At 37.4% G+C, this 16967-nt stretch overlaps 2 protein-coding genes across 2 annotated transcripts; both read right to left on the bottom strand.

Moving 5' to 3' along the window:
• Positions 1-394: 394 nt before the first annotated feature.
• LOC128244525 (uncharacterized) lies at positions 395-7717 on the bottom strand. The gene is made up of 6 exons (XM_052962525.1): positions 7506-7717; positions 5362-5494; positions 3500-3591; positions 2095-3025; positions 1094-1284; positions 395-665 (listed from the first exon to the last, which is right to left on the bottom strand). Exons 1-6 carry the CDS (start codon positions 7715-7717, stop codon positions 446-448), a joined length of 1779 nt encoding a protein of 592 aa, XP_052818485.1. The 3' UTR covers positions 395-445.
• Positions 7718-12687: 4970 nt separating this feature from the next.
• On the bottom strand, positions 12688-15360 carry LOC128242080 (uncharacterized). The gene is made up of 3 exons (XM_052959116.1): positions 14348-15360; positions 13499-13689; positions 12688-12929 (listed from the first exon to the last, which is right to left on the bottom strand). Exons 1-3 carry the CDS (start codon positions 15269-15271, stop codon positions 12710-12712), a joined length of 1335 nt encoding a protein of 444 aa, XP_052815076.1. The 5' UTR covers positions 15272-15360; the 3' UTR covers positions 12688-12709.
• Between the last annotated feature and the right edge of the window lie 1607 nt (positions 15361-16967).

Raw genomic sequence — 16967 nt, 5'->3', positions numbered from 1 at the left:
TTTTGCGTATGCAAACAAAAACGCAAAAAGCGAATACGCGCCGTGGCGAGGAAGAAATGCGACGATATGCCAAGTGGCGGAGCGGAAATTCGTCGCAATGTTATCCCGCATCTTGGCTCGTATACGCCCCACCACGTTTTCTTGCTCTCCAGTTGAGACAACTCGGGATTGCATTTAGGTAGAGTCATGGTCGCTGTCACATAATACAGAAATGGTCATTACTCATTTACGTTAGAAGGGCATAATGCATAATGATGAGCTTGACGTATAACAAGCTAGCTCATATGGAAGCATATTTGTGTTGAACCAAATGTTTCAGACAGATACTTAAATCATTGATAAACCGGTCTTGGCATTTATCCTAATCATGATGAAATAACATTCAACACAAACAATCTTTTTGTGGTATATTTTCCACTAGATCAAGATCATGTTTTCAAGAAAATTAACCAAACAAGTAGACACGGTTAGCTCCGTGCGCCGTGTACGAGTGTAACCTAGCAGCTGGAGCGTGTAAGTGGATGTCGGTGTTGTGGGTACAGTAAACCCCAGCAGCTGCGTACGTGTTGCAGTGGTTCCGAGCAGAGTCGGGCAGCCCGTTGTATCCGTCTGCAGCATTGACACACACGTAATGGCGTTGTAGATCACCATGACCGACGAAAGATCTGTAACATATCATAAGTTTTTTTTTCATACATATTCATTTTGCATGAATATGTTTGCCACTGCGCGTTTAATGCTAAATGCAGGCAAGAAAAGTAGTGTCATTTTATTAGTCTGCCAGTTTTCTTTTCCAAGAAGAAAGTGTTTGATGTAATGCCCTGTACTGTTATAGGTATAAAAATCTTTGTGGTCATTGTTTCAGTGCTTTACTATAACAGTTAGTGTCTGTACGAGTTGATCGAAGGAAAGAATAGTGTTTTATTATAGAATGTCACCTAATGACTCAAGTGGTTATATAGTTATGTGATGTCTCTTTCCTCATCGTCTTTCAATTTTGACACCACTTCGAACTTTTATATGCGTAATATTAGCTTACATAAATTGAACTGTAATTACTTAGATAATGAACTTGGAAAATCTATACATGTACCTGTATAAATGCAAACCACTAGTAGCAGCGGAGGCAGCATGCGTGTCCATGACTTTCTTTGACTTGTCAACGCTGGCAATGTAGATGGAACGTCCGTGGTTATCGTGCTGGCTGTATTCACACGCGTGGCTGATCAGCTTGTCTGTGCCATACGTCGCTGCGGCAACCACAAACCAATCACGCCAGTAAAACTAAAGCAAAGGAGATGTACTTAAGCCCTCTTCTGTGTTTTAAAGAAATAATAAGGGTGTTGTCATAGCCATCGCTTAATTGTCGACATCGTCATCAGACATGCCCTTCAAAATTGGACATCCCCGAAATATGTCGAGAAGGTTCCCATGAAAGTTAGCACACATAACATGGCCAATATTTATGCAAAAAGCTGCAGAAACAAGCTGAGTAGCAAAATGTTTAAACATAAACCCGGTTTAGTGGCACTGGGCAAACGCCAAAGACATAGAACACAAAATCACAAACAAGAAACATAGAAGAACAGCACAAAACTCCACAAACAAGACATTTTGTGTTTTCAATCGGAAACAAATCGTATGTTGATGTCTGTTTGCGTTGTTTTTGTTAGCCATTCTGTTTTATGTTGTGTGATTGCCTTTGTAACGGAAAAACAGTTGAAGATATGCGTTTGCAACTTGGTACCCATGTTTAAAATAGCAATGCCTGTGAGTGTTGCAAGTCTCATCATCCTGCCTTTTGTTCTGCCCCGTGTTCAATGTAAGAAAATGGACAAGCAGCTGTTGAATATGTTTAAATGCTCATATTTTTTCATTATCGATTGGATTTATAAAGCTTAAACATCTGGTTTTAAGATATATATTGCCAGGAAATAAGTAAAATAGCGTGATCTGCACACTTATGAATCGACACATAATTTATTCTCATAATCCATGTTATCCAGGCCCGACTGCATATTATGAGTCTTTTTGTCTTTTTAATCAGTGTTTAATATTGAATGTAGGTTGTATGAAAAACAAAATTAACTTTACCTTCTTTGTTAACGTGCTGTACAGTTGAGAAGAGAAGTCCGTATTGCTCAGTCCGCCTTTCGGGTGAGTTGTTGCGAAGTCGTTGACGTCCCTGGTCATTTGTGTATGGTAATTTCTGACAATCTCATTATCAAGCGCCACCATTTTGTTTTTAACTTGTGTGAAGCGATCTGCCCAAGCGCTTTGCTTAAGAGCGTGGTTTGGATCATTGTTGATTTCGGCATACGTCATTTCCAATGCAGCAGCTCTCATCAAGAGGTTCAAGGTGCCAAGCATGAAATTCTGTGTTGCTCTTCTGTCATTGCCGCTGTGGGCCATGAATTCTTGAAAAATTCCACCAGTTGTCAGACCACCATGAACAATCCCTTGAAACAGTTTAACGCCGGATGATTCGTAGGTGCGATCGTATGTGTTTTTGAATTCACCTGCCTCATATTTGTAGCCTGCCAAGTTGGTAACTTTGGACAAGGTGATGAGTTCTGACTGTACGGCATTGATGTTTGATTCCAAGTCTGTAAAGTGTACCTGCGTTGGAATGAACGCGATCTGCTGACGAAGCTGTGCAAATTGTACATCTATCTGATCAAACCTATTTTCAACCTCTGTGAACAGCCTTTTAAGTAGCGTTAATTCGGGTGAGTCCCCACCAAACAGACTAAGGGCTAGTCCTACAAATGGACCCAACACGCCAAGAAAGGAGCTAAATTTGCCTACCAATGCACCTGCAACACCCCCAAAATCTGCTTTGTCGATTTTATCTGCAATGTATTTGGCTGAATCGAAGCCGTTTTTGATTTGACTCTCCTGAGACGAGGTAAGACCTTGTCCATTGTTTAGAAGAAAGCGCTTCGAAGTCTTGGCACGTAGACCAGACGCCGTAGCGACGCCAATAGCCAGTACAACGCAAACGAGGAGACCCCGCATGGTGGACCTAATGATTGAGACCGTAAGATATAAATGATTCACAATGTTGAACCATATCGGAAGTGATATTCAATTAAAGTATCATCAGCTGTCAATCAAAAATAATAAGACGGATATGACCTACTACTGCAATCCATCACCAATCATGTTTGTTCGAACTTAAAGTACAATTTAGACATTATGCATAGGAATTGGTGTTACATGCACACTTCTCGGTGCCTTGACAGAATTTTGTAAATGACTTTACTTGTTTTAAAGGTATGAGCAATAAGCTGTGTTCTTCTATTAATTACGAAAGTGATCTATATAATCCACATTGCAGAGCTCAAATATTCGTATATGTGATGAGAAAAATCAGCTTATTCATAAAACGGTCCTAAATCCTTGATTAAATGCAGTAAATTTGTCTTTTAAAAAGCATAATTGCATTGCTATATCTGATTGATAGCTTCATCAATTACTTTTAAAACTTAGATCTTACCTTCTCAGACCGATGTCCAGTGAGTATCTGCAGGACAAGTCTATATAAGGTTTTATCTGAAATTCCTTATCAACTGGCAAAAATGTAGCGAACTGAAGAGATATGATAAAAGTGGACGTCAATGGTCATGTAGTGCTTTGTCGCGTGTTGTTTAGTTTGACCTGAGACACTTTCTTGAAAGATCTTTTCTCTAGGCATGTCTTAAAATATTTTTGTTTCTCCTCCCACAACCCAGTTAGATTTTGTGTGCGTCAGTCGGTATAAATAATGGGGTTTATATATATTTTTTCCAGAATAAAGCTTGAACTTATATATAACCTGTATACGGTATAGGTCAGTGGGATTCGGAATGAATTGGTACTGAACAGTATTTTTTCATGACAAGATAACAATGCTGATAAGATTGCTAATACATAATTACATTATTTTTCATGTTATGAAATTTAAAAGCAGGTTGTATAGACTTTTTATACTGATACAATCAGAATACTTTTTAATATCGTATCCTTTTGACATTTTATAGAAATTGACTCCCTGCCCCTTGCTATTGACATCACAAAATTAGGCCTAAATAATGACCATCGTCGCCTTTTCGCAACTCATGTTTAGCCTTACTTTAAAATACAGTTGTATCACCACAGGTGCGTTCTCACTCAAGAAGAAACAGGCAGGAAGGCATGCAGGTAGGAATGCAGGCAGGCAGGCATGCAGGCAGGCATGCAGACAGGCAGGCTGGTAGGCAGAAAGGCAGGCAGGCAGATAAACCTCCATTTCTTACATTGTATATCGTCAACAATACAAGACTTTTTCTCTAGGCATGTCTTAAAATATTTTTGTTTCTCCTCCCACAACCCAGTTAGATTTTGTGTGCGTCAGACGGTATAATTAATGTGGTTTATATATATATTTATATATATGGAATTGCAACACCAACAATGTCTTTATACACCCATTCAGCTTTTGTGACATTCACTTCTACACCTTCCAGTTTCACTGCCAGCATGTCTTTTAAGTTTGGCTTGTTTACGATTTTCACTAGCAAATTCTGTTTCTTCGAGTTTAGGTCATCCCATAATCTGACCTCTGCGACTATGTGTCTCCCTGTTCGCCTTTGTGCGTATTGTCCATTGTTGGTGGTCAAGCCCTGTATCCATCAAACACAACGTGGTTGTATGGGTAGTTATCTGTTACATACTTCATATACATTTCACACAACTCCCTGTAGGTTCTGCTTCTTGGCCAATTAAGCTTTTAGATAAGCCAAACCCACCTCCCCGTCTTAATTAACACATATTTCGTTTCAAATCGGCGACATCTACTGTCATCAATCGAAATAGAGTTTGTTATGTCCTTTGCTGATACCGATCTACTGGCTTGTCACAGTAGTTGTGCGGTTTCAAACAGTGCTGGCGAGTAGGTGCAGAGCTCATACGCCAAGAAATTCTGCAAGTCATCTACAACTACAGTTCTGTGGGAAAACACAGTAAATCTTTGAAATAGAAACTGTGGCTCGATCTGCAACTCATCGCCAACCACCTGTTCACTGGCGCTGTCGTTCTTAGTAATCACCTGAGCTTTCTTGCTAATCTTGAAATTATCTACATTCGTCCCTTCCATATCTCAAAAATAGCATACAAACATGCGTTTTGTCCACATATATTCTCCCCCTAGCTGCTGCACCACTAGCATTATTTATTTCTTAATGACTCTTCTACCAATAATGGGTTTATATCCACAAGAAATGCCATCATCTTTTGAATATCATCATTATCTATACGCTTTCTTGACTTGCCGCTTTCTTTATGTTGACTCAAATTTGTGACCTATTGGTTGCTGCATGTTGTATAGATTTCTGATTATACTGGCCGGGACAAGATTCGCTGTGCCCTCTGGGCTTCATCCACCTGAGTTCCTCTTGTCAAGCCACCGAATGTTTCAACACTGCACATCGACATCTGTTCTATGACTAGGTCCGTAGATAACCCAGCCCTGTATCTGTGAGAACGTCGAACAACATGCATGCTTTTCACGAAATTCTTGTATGCTTGAGGATGTGTTGTTAGTTAATCTGGCATCCAATTCAGGTAATTGTAAGTAGATTTTGTATATGCATTGTTACCAGTCGCTGCAAAGAATGGATTCATTTTTTAATAAGGACTATAAGTGAAGCAGTCAGTCACCAGAACGTTCGCCTTTTTTATTTCTTTTAAAAATGTCTAGAAACTCCACATAACCCAACCATTGCATGGCAATTATTTCTCCTTCATGTTTATTTCCGTATTATGCATTTTCATTTTAACTCGCAACACATAAACATAAAGTCTTGTTCACTTTACTTCAGATTTTAATTCTACTTCTGCATCTATCACGCGTTCAAATTCTTTCATTGCTGCTTGTAAGTTTGAGGATTATATCACCTTCATCATTTCCATTTTCTTGCCTGATTTTATGTCTGCAACATCTGGGTTTACACTCGGAATGCTATTTTCACCAATGTTTATTTGGCTATTTTTCATTTAACCACCCTCACTTGAATATTTATGTCTTAAGTATTCCCTTTATCAACTGTGCAACTTTTATCTTTAACAACATTCACACTTAGTTTATAGCAATGCAGTTTTTATTTTCACAAGCTGTTGCATCTTCTCCATTTTCATCCAGAACATAATTCTATAATGCTAGTTAATGCCTTCTAATGGTTCTAATGGTTCTACTTACTGCTCTTCCGCTAAGCATATATGAGACTACATTTTCTACATGCAAAATTTCTAACAACTCTTTAAGTCCCAAGTCAGTCATAATATTCCCATGGTACAAAAAGCTCATCTGGATATGAAGTCCACTTAGACGACAAACTATGTCATCGGACTGCTATGAGGCCGAGTATCTATTATAATTATATCATATATATATATTGTGATATTTGGTAATGTTTTCCTGCGCTGAATTTTGATTGCATGTCCGTTAGCGAAAGTAGTACTAGATCTGAGCACTATCATTGTTCTAGAACGTGAGAAATTGTCCTAAAGCAGCCTTTGTATTTATTGGATTATGTCAATATATATATAATATAACAACACAGAAATGACAACAAGTCTAGCAAAATGAATGACATATTCAAGTACTGTGTGTACAAAAATGAAAGTAATCGATTAAATGATATACAACCGTCTTGCGAAAATTGACATAGTCTCGTTTATCTAGACGTTTGCATCTGATCCGGTCCAATACCATTCAATGCTTTGTATTGACAGACCGGTACAATCAAAATGGCGGTATAAGTAGTAAACAACCAGGAAAACTGATGTTAAAAACGTTAATGTTATCATTTGTATAGAATGTTGGTATTTTTTATCAAAACGATTAACATAGATTAATTAAATTACCTTAAAAGTCAGTACCTGTCTTTTTTTTGGACAAACTTTGCATGTCCCCTTGACATTTTTTGATAGAATGTTTAATTTAACTATTCATTGCATGGCACATAGCATTTTTAATACAATTGACTTTTTTCTTTTATTATATCTGAATATTCTCGACATTTTTATTATTATTAAAATATGTGCCATCACATTTTTCGAATAGTTTGAGGTTTCAAAAATAAGATTTTAAATATTGTTGGTATTTACTGATTAAATATTATTAATGTAAACTAATAACCATATGTCATGTCAGTAACCCTCGGATGAGGAGTTGGCATTTTACAGAGATAGATAGATGTACATTGTGCATACCTGTCGTTATATTTTTGTAGAAAAGTAACGTAGGGGACCAGTCTACTGTATTGACGTCATTGACTCTGATTAGAGCGGCTGAATGATTAAAACAAAAATTGACCTACTTCCGGATGCGGATAATGTGAATTTTATACGTGTTGGAATCAATTCGGGTTATTTATCAACAATTTACCACTATTATCTTCTCTTCTCCTCCATTCTGTTGTCGATACAAGACTCCTTAAATCAACAGAAATTGTTCTTTAGTAAGCCAGTATGATTTAGCACACGGACTAGCCAGGAAAAGATCTCTCTCAGTTGGGCTAGATGAATTCATTAACCATTCAATCATGTAGCCAAGTTCATTATCTGCACTTTGAGCCTGACGGAGATCACTCAAAGTAAATCCGAATATAATGTCTATACCATTAATAAATGTCTGCATGTCTACTGGGTTCTCGAAGGCGCGACCTTCCCCAACCTCAGCCTTCTGCGCTGCCATCGGACTACATCTACCTCCCAGGAAAATGTACCCCATTGGTTGTCAGCCCTCACACAATACTTACAACCCCCACAAGACATATCTTCAGCTGCAACTCCTGCTACATATGAATTGCAGTGACCAGAGTGTGGCATACGAGAAAGTGCATCTGCATTCCCGTGCCCTTTCTCGGGTCTATACTCCAAGATCACGTTGAACTGAGCCAATTCCTCAATCCAACGAGCTAGCTAACCTTGTGGTTGCTTAAAATACAACAACCAAGTCAAACTTGAACCTTAAAAGGTCTACCGAGCAAATAATGTCTTTACTGCCGAGTGAATCTTACAACTGCCAAAAGTTGTTTTCTCGTGGTGCAGTACCTTCGCTGCTCTTTTGTTACAGCATAATTACCGTATGAAACAACATGTTCGGAGTCGTTCTGCATTTGCACAAGTTCTGCGCCAATAGCGTTGTTTGATGGTCACAATTTAGAACAAACTCTCCAGTTTGTTTAGGAAGAGCAAGGACTAGAGGGTTTACCAATGCTTGCCAACGTAGATCAAACGCATTTTGCTGCTCTTCACCCACTGGAACTAATATCTACCCACAACCGCATATAGCAGTTCGCCTAACTTCGAGAAATTCTTGATAAAGCTCCAGTGATAGTTAGCTATGCCCCTGAATGTGAACAAGTAAATATGCTTGGGATTGAACAAGGGATACAAATTTCGAAGTAAAAATGAATCGCCGGCTTGTGTAAATAATTAGAAAATTGTTTAGATTGCTTATTTAAAAAGTATAACTATTTATTGTATGTGTGGAATATGTCGAAATTTCATATCTTACCTTATAGTGAAGTAATTGATTAATATGTTATTGCAATATGTTTTATTCATGTTAAATTTATGTAAAACATCATTATGTTGACTAAAATTTTTAGATAAGATTTAATGGTATAGGTAAAGTGAGAATGTTTTTGTATGTTTTTAGACCCGTTTGGTATGATATTATAAGTGTTATGCTTCGGTCTTGTTCAGTTAAGGTTTTGAAGGTTTTCAAAGTAACTGGAAGACTTGCCCAGCTGTCTAAAAGGACAATGTCAAACCCTTAGCAGATCAAATTCCATGTGTTAACAAATTACCAACTTGGCAATGGTTCATATCATTCATATAAGTGATATTGGTTTTAAAGAACATGTTTAGATTTATTGTTTGTGAAATCAAATCGCATAAGTGTATTCATGCAATACATGGAGCATAATTTATTGTTCTCATTGAAATTTCACATAGCCCAAAGAACATTGTACATGTTGATATAATATTTCGGGCTTGGATGAAGTCAGGGCAGGAATATTGCATGTGCATACATTGTCCTTTCCATAGCAAGAACTGCTTGTTAATTTAAAGTAAATGAAGCAATCCCCAAACCCACACATGAACTGCATGTATGGCTTTACCAGCTCATATGACATCTTGATGTGAGTTAAAATTGCTGCATTTAAAGGCGCATCTAGATATCAGAGGTATTAAAACACTGTTTTAGCAAAATACAATGAATTACTGTTGCGAAACTAAAGCTTTTTTTTAGATCTAAATGGACGGGTGAAAAGTAGCTGCCAGATGTACTGCAACACCTGATACATGCTGCCAGGGAAATGAACAAATTCTGAGCAAACAAATATCTCAGTGTCGGAGTGCCAGAAAAGAAATCTACTGGATTCTACTTTCAACGTCTTCTTAGTGCGTGACTCGTTGGACCAGGAGTATCATGGACCTACAACTTTTCGCAACCAATGAGGAGCTATCAGGACAGTTACAGAAGGAAATACAAGAATGGCCAACCCTGTGTATTTATTGAGTCATCTGATGCAAACAAATTATGACGGAGAAAATAATTCCTCACTTTTCCAAACTACTTCCTTTGCATTTTGTATGCAATCTGGCATTCGTTAATTGTATTTTACAAGGTTGTTCCTGAGGTTTGAAGCTATCCTGTCCAAGGGGTGACAGGTTTTCTATATAGAATGTTATTATGTTTTGTATTCCATTCTCACTAGCAGTGGAATTTACTTCTGACACCATGTTATGAAATTTGGTGGATAGTGATGAATGTATAAAACACATTTCAATGTTTTATACTTTAAAAACGATATACATCTCATAATAGTCAACACAACTCTGCTATGTACAAGAGCCTGCAGCAGTAATAAGAATAACATTAGACAGTAGGTGGAGCTTAATATGCATCAGCAGCTCTGAGTAATCATAGTAACATTTTATATGAATGGAATACCAAACAAAAATTAAGACGGAAAAATTAATTCTTCACTTTTCCAATTAAAACTACTTCCTTAGCATTCTGAATGCAGTCTGGCATACATGTAAAATGTAGTTGTCTTTTACAAAGATTGTCCAAAGTATGGCTCTGCGGTTTAAAGCTGACCTATCCAAGGGGTGACAGGTCTTTTCTATATAGAATATAATTACATCTTTGAAAATCGTCTTCTGAAATTGCAAATAACAGACCTTTGCTACAATAATGTATGATTTCATTAAGAGGCCCTTTACCAAGCTTGTTTAAATTACGAACATTGGGTTGAATCTTGTCCCGGCCTCACGTTCCAGTTCTTTTTCTATATAATTAAATATATCAAAACAATGTTCCTCTTCCAATAATTTAGTTAAGAAACTTTCTATGATCTAAGTTTCGTTATATATTCAACAAATTTGACTGTCAGTTTAATTAAGGCATGGCCGCATTAGCACCCTTAGTGCTTTGATGTATGCTGGTGTTTTGAGATATGTAAATCTTATGCAAGAACATACATAAATTATAATGCTTATTGTTTGGAAATATATGACTATGAGAACTAAGGTTATCATACGTCAGACATGTAAATTAATTGGTTAAGGTGTGATTTTACTGTATTGACAAATTAAAACGAACAATGATGATTTTATCCCTCCATAACGAGGCTTTTAACATTTTCTATGCAGCTCGCAAGCATTTTCAGTCTTATGCTTCGACTAGCCCATTCAACAATGATCCCATGTGGTGTGCCATTGTGTTCAATGCTTAGAACACCGTTGTCAACATTCCCGTAAATGAAGCCCGAGTCCATCAGTGCTTTCAGCACTTTGATTGTATTGTCTGTTTGAGTTATCCTATATGTTATCAGCAGTGTCTTAATGAAATTAATCGGCTTATTTTTTGTATAAAATAACTACTTGTCATTTGTTGGTTCTCTTGTTTATTTAGTTCAGAAAAAAATATTCTAGAGTAAAATATGTTTATTGTTTGAATATATATACTTATGAGAAAGACTACAGAAACAAGTTCAGTAGCAAAACGTTTAAACATAAACCAGGTTTGATGGCACTGGGTAAACGCAAAAGACATAGAACACAAAAAACAAAACATCACAAACAAGAAACTTGGAAGAACAGCACAAACTACACAAACAGCCCAGTGCACATACTATGTATATAAACTGAATGTTACCTGTTTTGTACAAACTTTGGTTATTTCATATCTCTATTAAAGCTGCTTTTATTTTGTTGAAGTCTTATATTTGTTTATTTTTACTCCATGATTTGAGGACATATTTTTCGGAGACCTTCCTTGAAATGTTGGTGATTGCCTGTTTATCATTCAAATACCAGTTTAGTTTTATCATCAATTCCCTTTCTTTCAAGAAATGATTTCCATTGTTGTTGTTTTTTGTTTGTGTCGCCTAAATAAAATTAAACTCAGTCTGTTATTATCAAGTAAAAAAGTGTCCGATATTCATAACTTTAAGTTTTCATATTTGAACAATATTGATTTGTTTGTCTTGATTATTGTTTTTGCCGCAAAAAGACGACAATTCGAAAATGCACCACGTAACGGGCCGAAAAATGCACCACGATTTTTCCCACGAATACTGGTTGAGAAGCAGTTTCCGACAGTTTTTAAACGTTTTTATTGAATTATTTATACGTGTTTAAATATCTACTGAAAGTGTTCACATTTTATATAACTACAGCTCAAGTTGCTATTGTCGATATATTTCTAACATGTGTGACGTCACATAATAGTGTATCTAATAGGGGCGCAAAGAGGGTACTTACGTTGTTCTGATTAGCTTGTGATGAGAAGCAGTTTCCGACAATCTGAATGCGGGGCATATTTGAGGTGCCTGTTGTGTGTTTTTATTATCCGTTTATTTAATAAACTAAACATAATCCTGTAATAAGAGAAATGTTATTTAATTTTTCAGCATTTACAAAAAAAATTAAACCTTAAAATTTACGACATTCAATTCATACTCGAAATCAGGCAGAGACTGAATATCAATGATTTTTTTTATTCATTTCTGATGAAAACTTGTGTTTGTATACATCTAAGTGAATGTGGATGCGAAACAAGCATGACACCAGTGTTCACAAATATGTACACAATGATCATCGTTTGTATAAGTCAATTAAGGAAAACCTTGTAGCTATTCATAGATATGCAAATTAGGTTCACACGCATGCGCAATACGCTGCGCGTGCAGATCCCCCACGTGCAAGTTTGTGTACAAAATGAAAAATAAACATTAAACATTAAATAATAATAAAAGTTTTTTACGTGTCTCGGAAAAAAAATCAGCTTTTGATTGCCTAGTTACCATATAGCTGAATTGCAGTTCATTCTTTATGAAGATCTATGGAAGGTACGCGAAAAAGCGATTTGTCGGAAACTGCTTTCCGTCGGAAACTGCTTCTCAACCAGTATAGAGTTAAATTCAACAATTTCATACTTAACACGAGCGGTACACTTCGTCGTTAAAAGAGGTCTATGCATGAAACGATTAAAAAATGGCTTGATTTCGTTTTGTGCAAGCATACGAAAAGGCGAATCCGGATGCATTTATCATTGGTAAACAGGTCTTGTTATTAATCTCAATTAGTACGAAAACAATGAAAACAAACAACATAAGCTTTGCTATGGTTTATTTCTCGGTCGATCGAGATCTTTTTTTCAAGAATATTAACCGAACAAAAAGGCACGGTTAGCCCCGTGTGGCGTAATCGAATGCATCCTCGCAGCTGGAGCGTGTAAGTGGATGTCGGTGTTGTGGGTGCAGTAGACCCCGGCAGCTGCGTACGTGTTGCAGTGGTTTCGTGCTGAGTCGGGCAGCCCGTTGTATCCGTCTGCAGGACTGACACACAGGTAGTGGCGTTGTTGGTTAGCGTGACTTACAAAAGATCTGTAACATATGATGAGGGTTTTTTTCCATACATATTCATTTTGAATGAATTGGTTTGCCACTGCACGTTTAATGCTAAATGCAGGCAAGAAAATTAGTGGCGTTGTAGATCACCATGACCGATGAAAGATCTGTCAAATGTTATCAGATTTACACACATGTTTATTTTACTTGAACTTGTTTGCCACTGTGCCTTTAATGATAAATGCAGGCAATTACAGAAGTGTCATGTCAACTTGCAGACTTATAGCTACATTCTAATACATAAAACAAAAACATAAAAAACACACAAACAAACTATTTTACCCCTAGATCACTAGCTCTTATAGTAAATCCCTGATGCCTCAACTGTTTAGTTTTTGCAATGCAAAAGCAACCACAATGATTCATATTCCAAAAGCAGGACATGACAATACCTCATACACATTTTTCGCAGAAAAAAATGAGGTTATGACAATGAGTTACTTCACTCCTCCTTATCTTTCAAATTTTGAATTTCGAACATGTTCATGCGTAATACTAGTTAACATACAGTTAAATTGTCTTTTCATCAGATAATGAACCTATACCTGTATAAATGCAGACCACTCATTGCAGTGGTGGCAGCATGCTGGTCCATAGCCGTCTTTGACCTCTCAACGCTGGCAATGTAAATGGAGCGTCCGTGGTTATCGTGCTGGCTGTATTCACACGCGTGGGTGATTAGCTTGTCTGAGCCATACGTATCGCCGACCATCACAAACCAATCACGCCAGAAGAACTTAAGCAAAGAAAATGCACTTTAAGCTTTCGTCTGTTTTTCAACGAAAGAAAAAAAGGTTTTGTCATAGCCAATGTTTGACTTTCGGCATCGTCATCATACATGTCCTTCAAAATTAAACAAAATCCGACAAAATATTCAGAATGTTCACATGACAGTTGACAAGACCGATGCAACTTGTGTTTTGAACCGAAACAAAATGTGTGTTGGTGTCTGCTTGTGTTTTTTTTGTAAGCCGTTATGTTTGAGATTATGTGATAGGCTTAAAGCTGGCAGTTCTAGAAAACAGTTTATTTGAAGACATTTGCAACTTGGTACTCATGTTTACAATATCAATGCCTGTATGTGTAACTAGTCTTAGAAGCCCGACTTTTTACTGCAGTTCTGTGACTTGTTAAATTAAAGAAATTGAACAAGTTGTAGAATATGTTTCAAAGCTCATTAATCGAAAGAATTAGCAAGTATACAACATCTCGTTTTAAGCAGTTTTATTGTCAGGAAATTAGTTACACTGCACACTAATGAAACGGGTCATAATTTATTCTCATTTTCTTTTTATACAAGGCACCAGCATGTATGAGTTATATTTTTTCTTTCTATCTAATCAATGTTAAACATGATTAAATAAATGAAGGATGTAACACTTAATTGATTTTACCTTGTTTGTTAGCATTCCGTATAGTTGGGAAGAGAAGTCCGTATTGCTCAGTCCGCCTTTCGGGTGAGTTGTTGCGAAGTTGTTGACGTCACTGGTCATTTGTGTATGGTAATGTATGACAATCTCATTATCAAGCGCCACCATTTTGTTTTTAACTTGTGTTATGCGATTTACCCAATCGCTTTGCTTTCTAGCGTGGTTTGGATCATTGTTGATTTCGGCATACGTCATTTCCAATGCAGCAGCTCTCATCAAGAGGTTCAAGGTGCCAAGCATGAAATTCTGTGTTCCTCTTCTGTCATTGCCGCTGTGGGCCATGAATTCTTGAAATATTCCACCAGTTGTCAGACCACCATGGGTTATCCCTTGATAGAGTTTTATTCCAGATGATTCGTAGGTGCGATCGTATGTGTTTTTGAACTCACCTGCCTCATATTTGTAGCCTGCTAAGTTGGTAGTTTTGGACAAGGTTATGAACTCTGAGTGAACAGCATTGATATTTGATTCCAAGTCCGTGAAGTGTACCTGCGTTGGAATAAACGCGACCTGCTGACGAAGCTGTGCAAATTGTACATCTATATGATCGAACCTATTCTCAACCTCCGTGAACAACGTTTTAAGTAGCGTTAATTCGGCTGAAGGCTTACCAAAGAAACTGAGGGCAAGTCCTACAAATGGACCCAAAACACCAAGAAAGGAGCTGAATTTGCCTACTAAAGCACCAACAGCACCCCCAAAATCCTTCTTGTCGATTTTATCTGCGACGAATTTGGCTGCATTGAAGCCATTTTGGATTTGACTCTGCTGGGTCGAGGTTAGACCATGTCCATTGGTCAGAAGAAAGCGCTTCGAAGACTTGGCACGTAGTTCAGACGCCGTAGCGACGCCAATAGTCAGTACAACGCAAATGAGGAGAACCCGCATGGTGAAAAGAATAAAATAATGAAATATATTGTCTTCAAAAAAGATTGAGGCGTTGTAATATCTAATTGATAGCTTTATCAGTTATTGTCACAATTAAGTCCATACCTTCTCAGCACGATGTGCTGTGACTGGCTTCAGTTCATGTTTTTATACTGAATTATCTGACCTTCCTTATCTTTGACCGACTTTTAGCGAACTTATACAATAAGATTTTCGAAAGCGGAGTGTTGCATGGTCAATGAACTTCTGTTGTTTAGATATGGTTGTTTGATTTGCCCTAAGACATTTTCATCAGAGAGGGGATCTCTAGGCATGACTTGTTGGCTCGATATTCCATGATCCGGCAAAGATCCTTCGAGCCTCGAGAATAGCAAGCCAAGCGGAAATGCTTTATGAATGTGTTGTTTCTTTGAAACGTTAAATTTAGTCATGTTAAACTTGCTTATTATTTTATACGTTATTTCCGCTAGAGATTTTTTTTTATTTGGCATGCTGTCCGTGCACATATCGTACTGTTTGCTTCATGGCCCATTCGATACTATGATAATACAAAGAAAGTTTAGTGATTTATGTAGGGAAAAGAAAAAAATATCAATGCAATAAACAAAATAGTCTATACAGTGACTATCACATCAGCTCAGCATTTTACAAATACTTTCCTTGAAGAAGCACTCAGCCCGATATTTTATGAGGCCTTTGCAAAATGTTATATACAATTTGATATCATACAGCTCACATAAGCTCAGCACTTGATAATTTTTTATACATTATCCATTTGGAAATGCATTCATTCCAGTTCGAACTAACGAGGCTATCGAGCCAACGAGTTTTGACTGTATATCAAAAGAGGTAAAATTAATTAGGACAGTGCCAGAAGGGGTGTCATCGTGTCCCGCCAGTTATTTAGTGCGAATCCAGTGTTCAGAGATTCCTGAACATATTCAAAGACTTTTGCGAAAACCTCAACAAACTCCATAAAGAGTAGTTAGCAGAATTGATGATAGAGTTCCAGGTGTTTTCACTGAGAATGAGTTTGATTTTAGGTGGTTTCACAGCAATTGAACACTGTGTTGCTCAGCTCCTGTTCTGTTTAGAAAACGATATTGGTCGGTGCGTTTGTGTGTAGACTTTTGTGGTTGAATGCCGTTACCCTGAAAGATGCGTAGAAGTTACCATTCATGTCCGACGGCATAAATGTGTTGGCAGGTCAGAAATTGTTTTCAAAGTCGGATGATTATTCGGCATACTAGCAGATGCGGATAAAAGAAACGGACCAAAAGGAAACGGCGTTTAAAACCAAGTCTTGCTTGTAGGAGTTTGTGAGCATGGCATTTTGACTGTTCAATGCGCCAGCAACGTTTGTGCGAGTCGTCAACTTAGAGCTACATGGCTTGAATCGGAACTCCGTGCTTGCGTTTCTCGATGACATATTGGCCATTGGCGAAAAGTTTGTACCTAAGAAACCCATTGAAATGAACTGAAGTTCTTACACAGATCAAACATACCGTTGACTTACATTCATAATCAGCGTTAAAGATAGACCTACCAACAATTATTTTCTTCGGTGGAAAGTGCTAGATGTTACCTTATCTAAGTCTTACCATGAAATTATGTCATAGTTCATGAGAAAATAAAGTCATGGGGCAGATGATTGGATCTTCACTCGCATAAAGTCACTAACATTAACATTGAGGCG

The sequence above is a fragment of the Mya arenaria genome, chromosome 8, assembly GCF_026914265.1.
Source record: "Mya arenaria isolate MELC-2E11 chromosome 8, ASM2691426v1".
Lineage (NCBI taxonomy): Eukaryota > Metazoa > Mollusca > Bivalvia > Myida > Myidae > Mya > Mya arenaria.
This window is presented reverse-complemented; position numbering and strand designations above follow the sequence as displayed.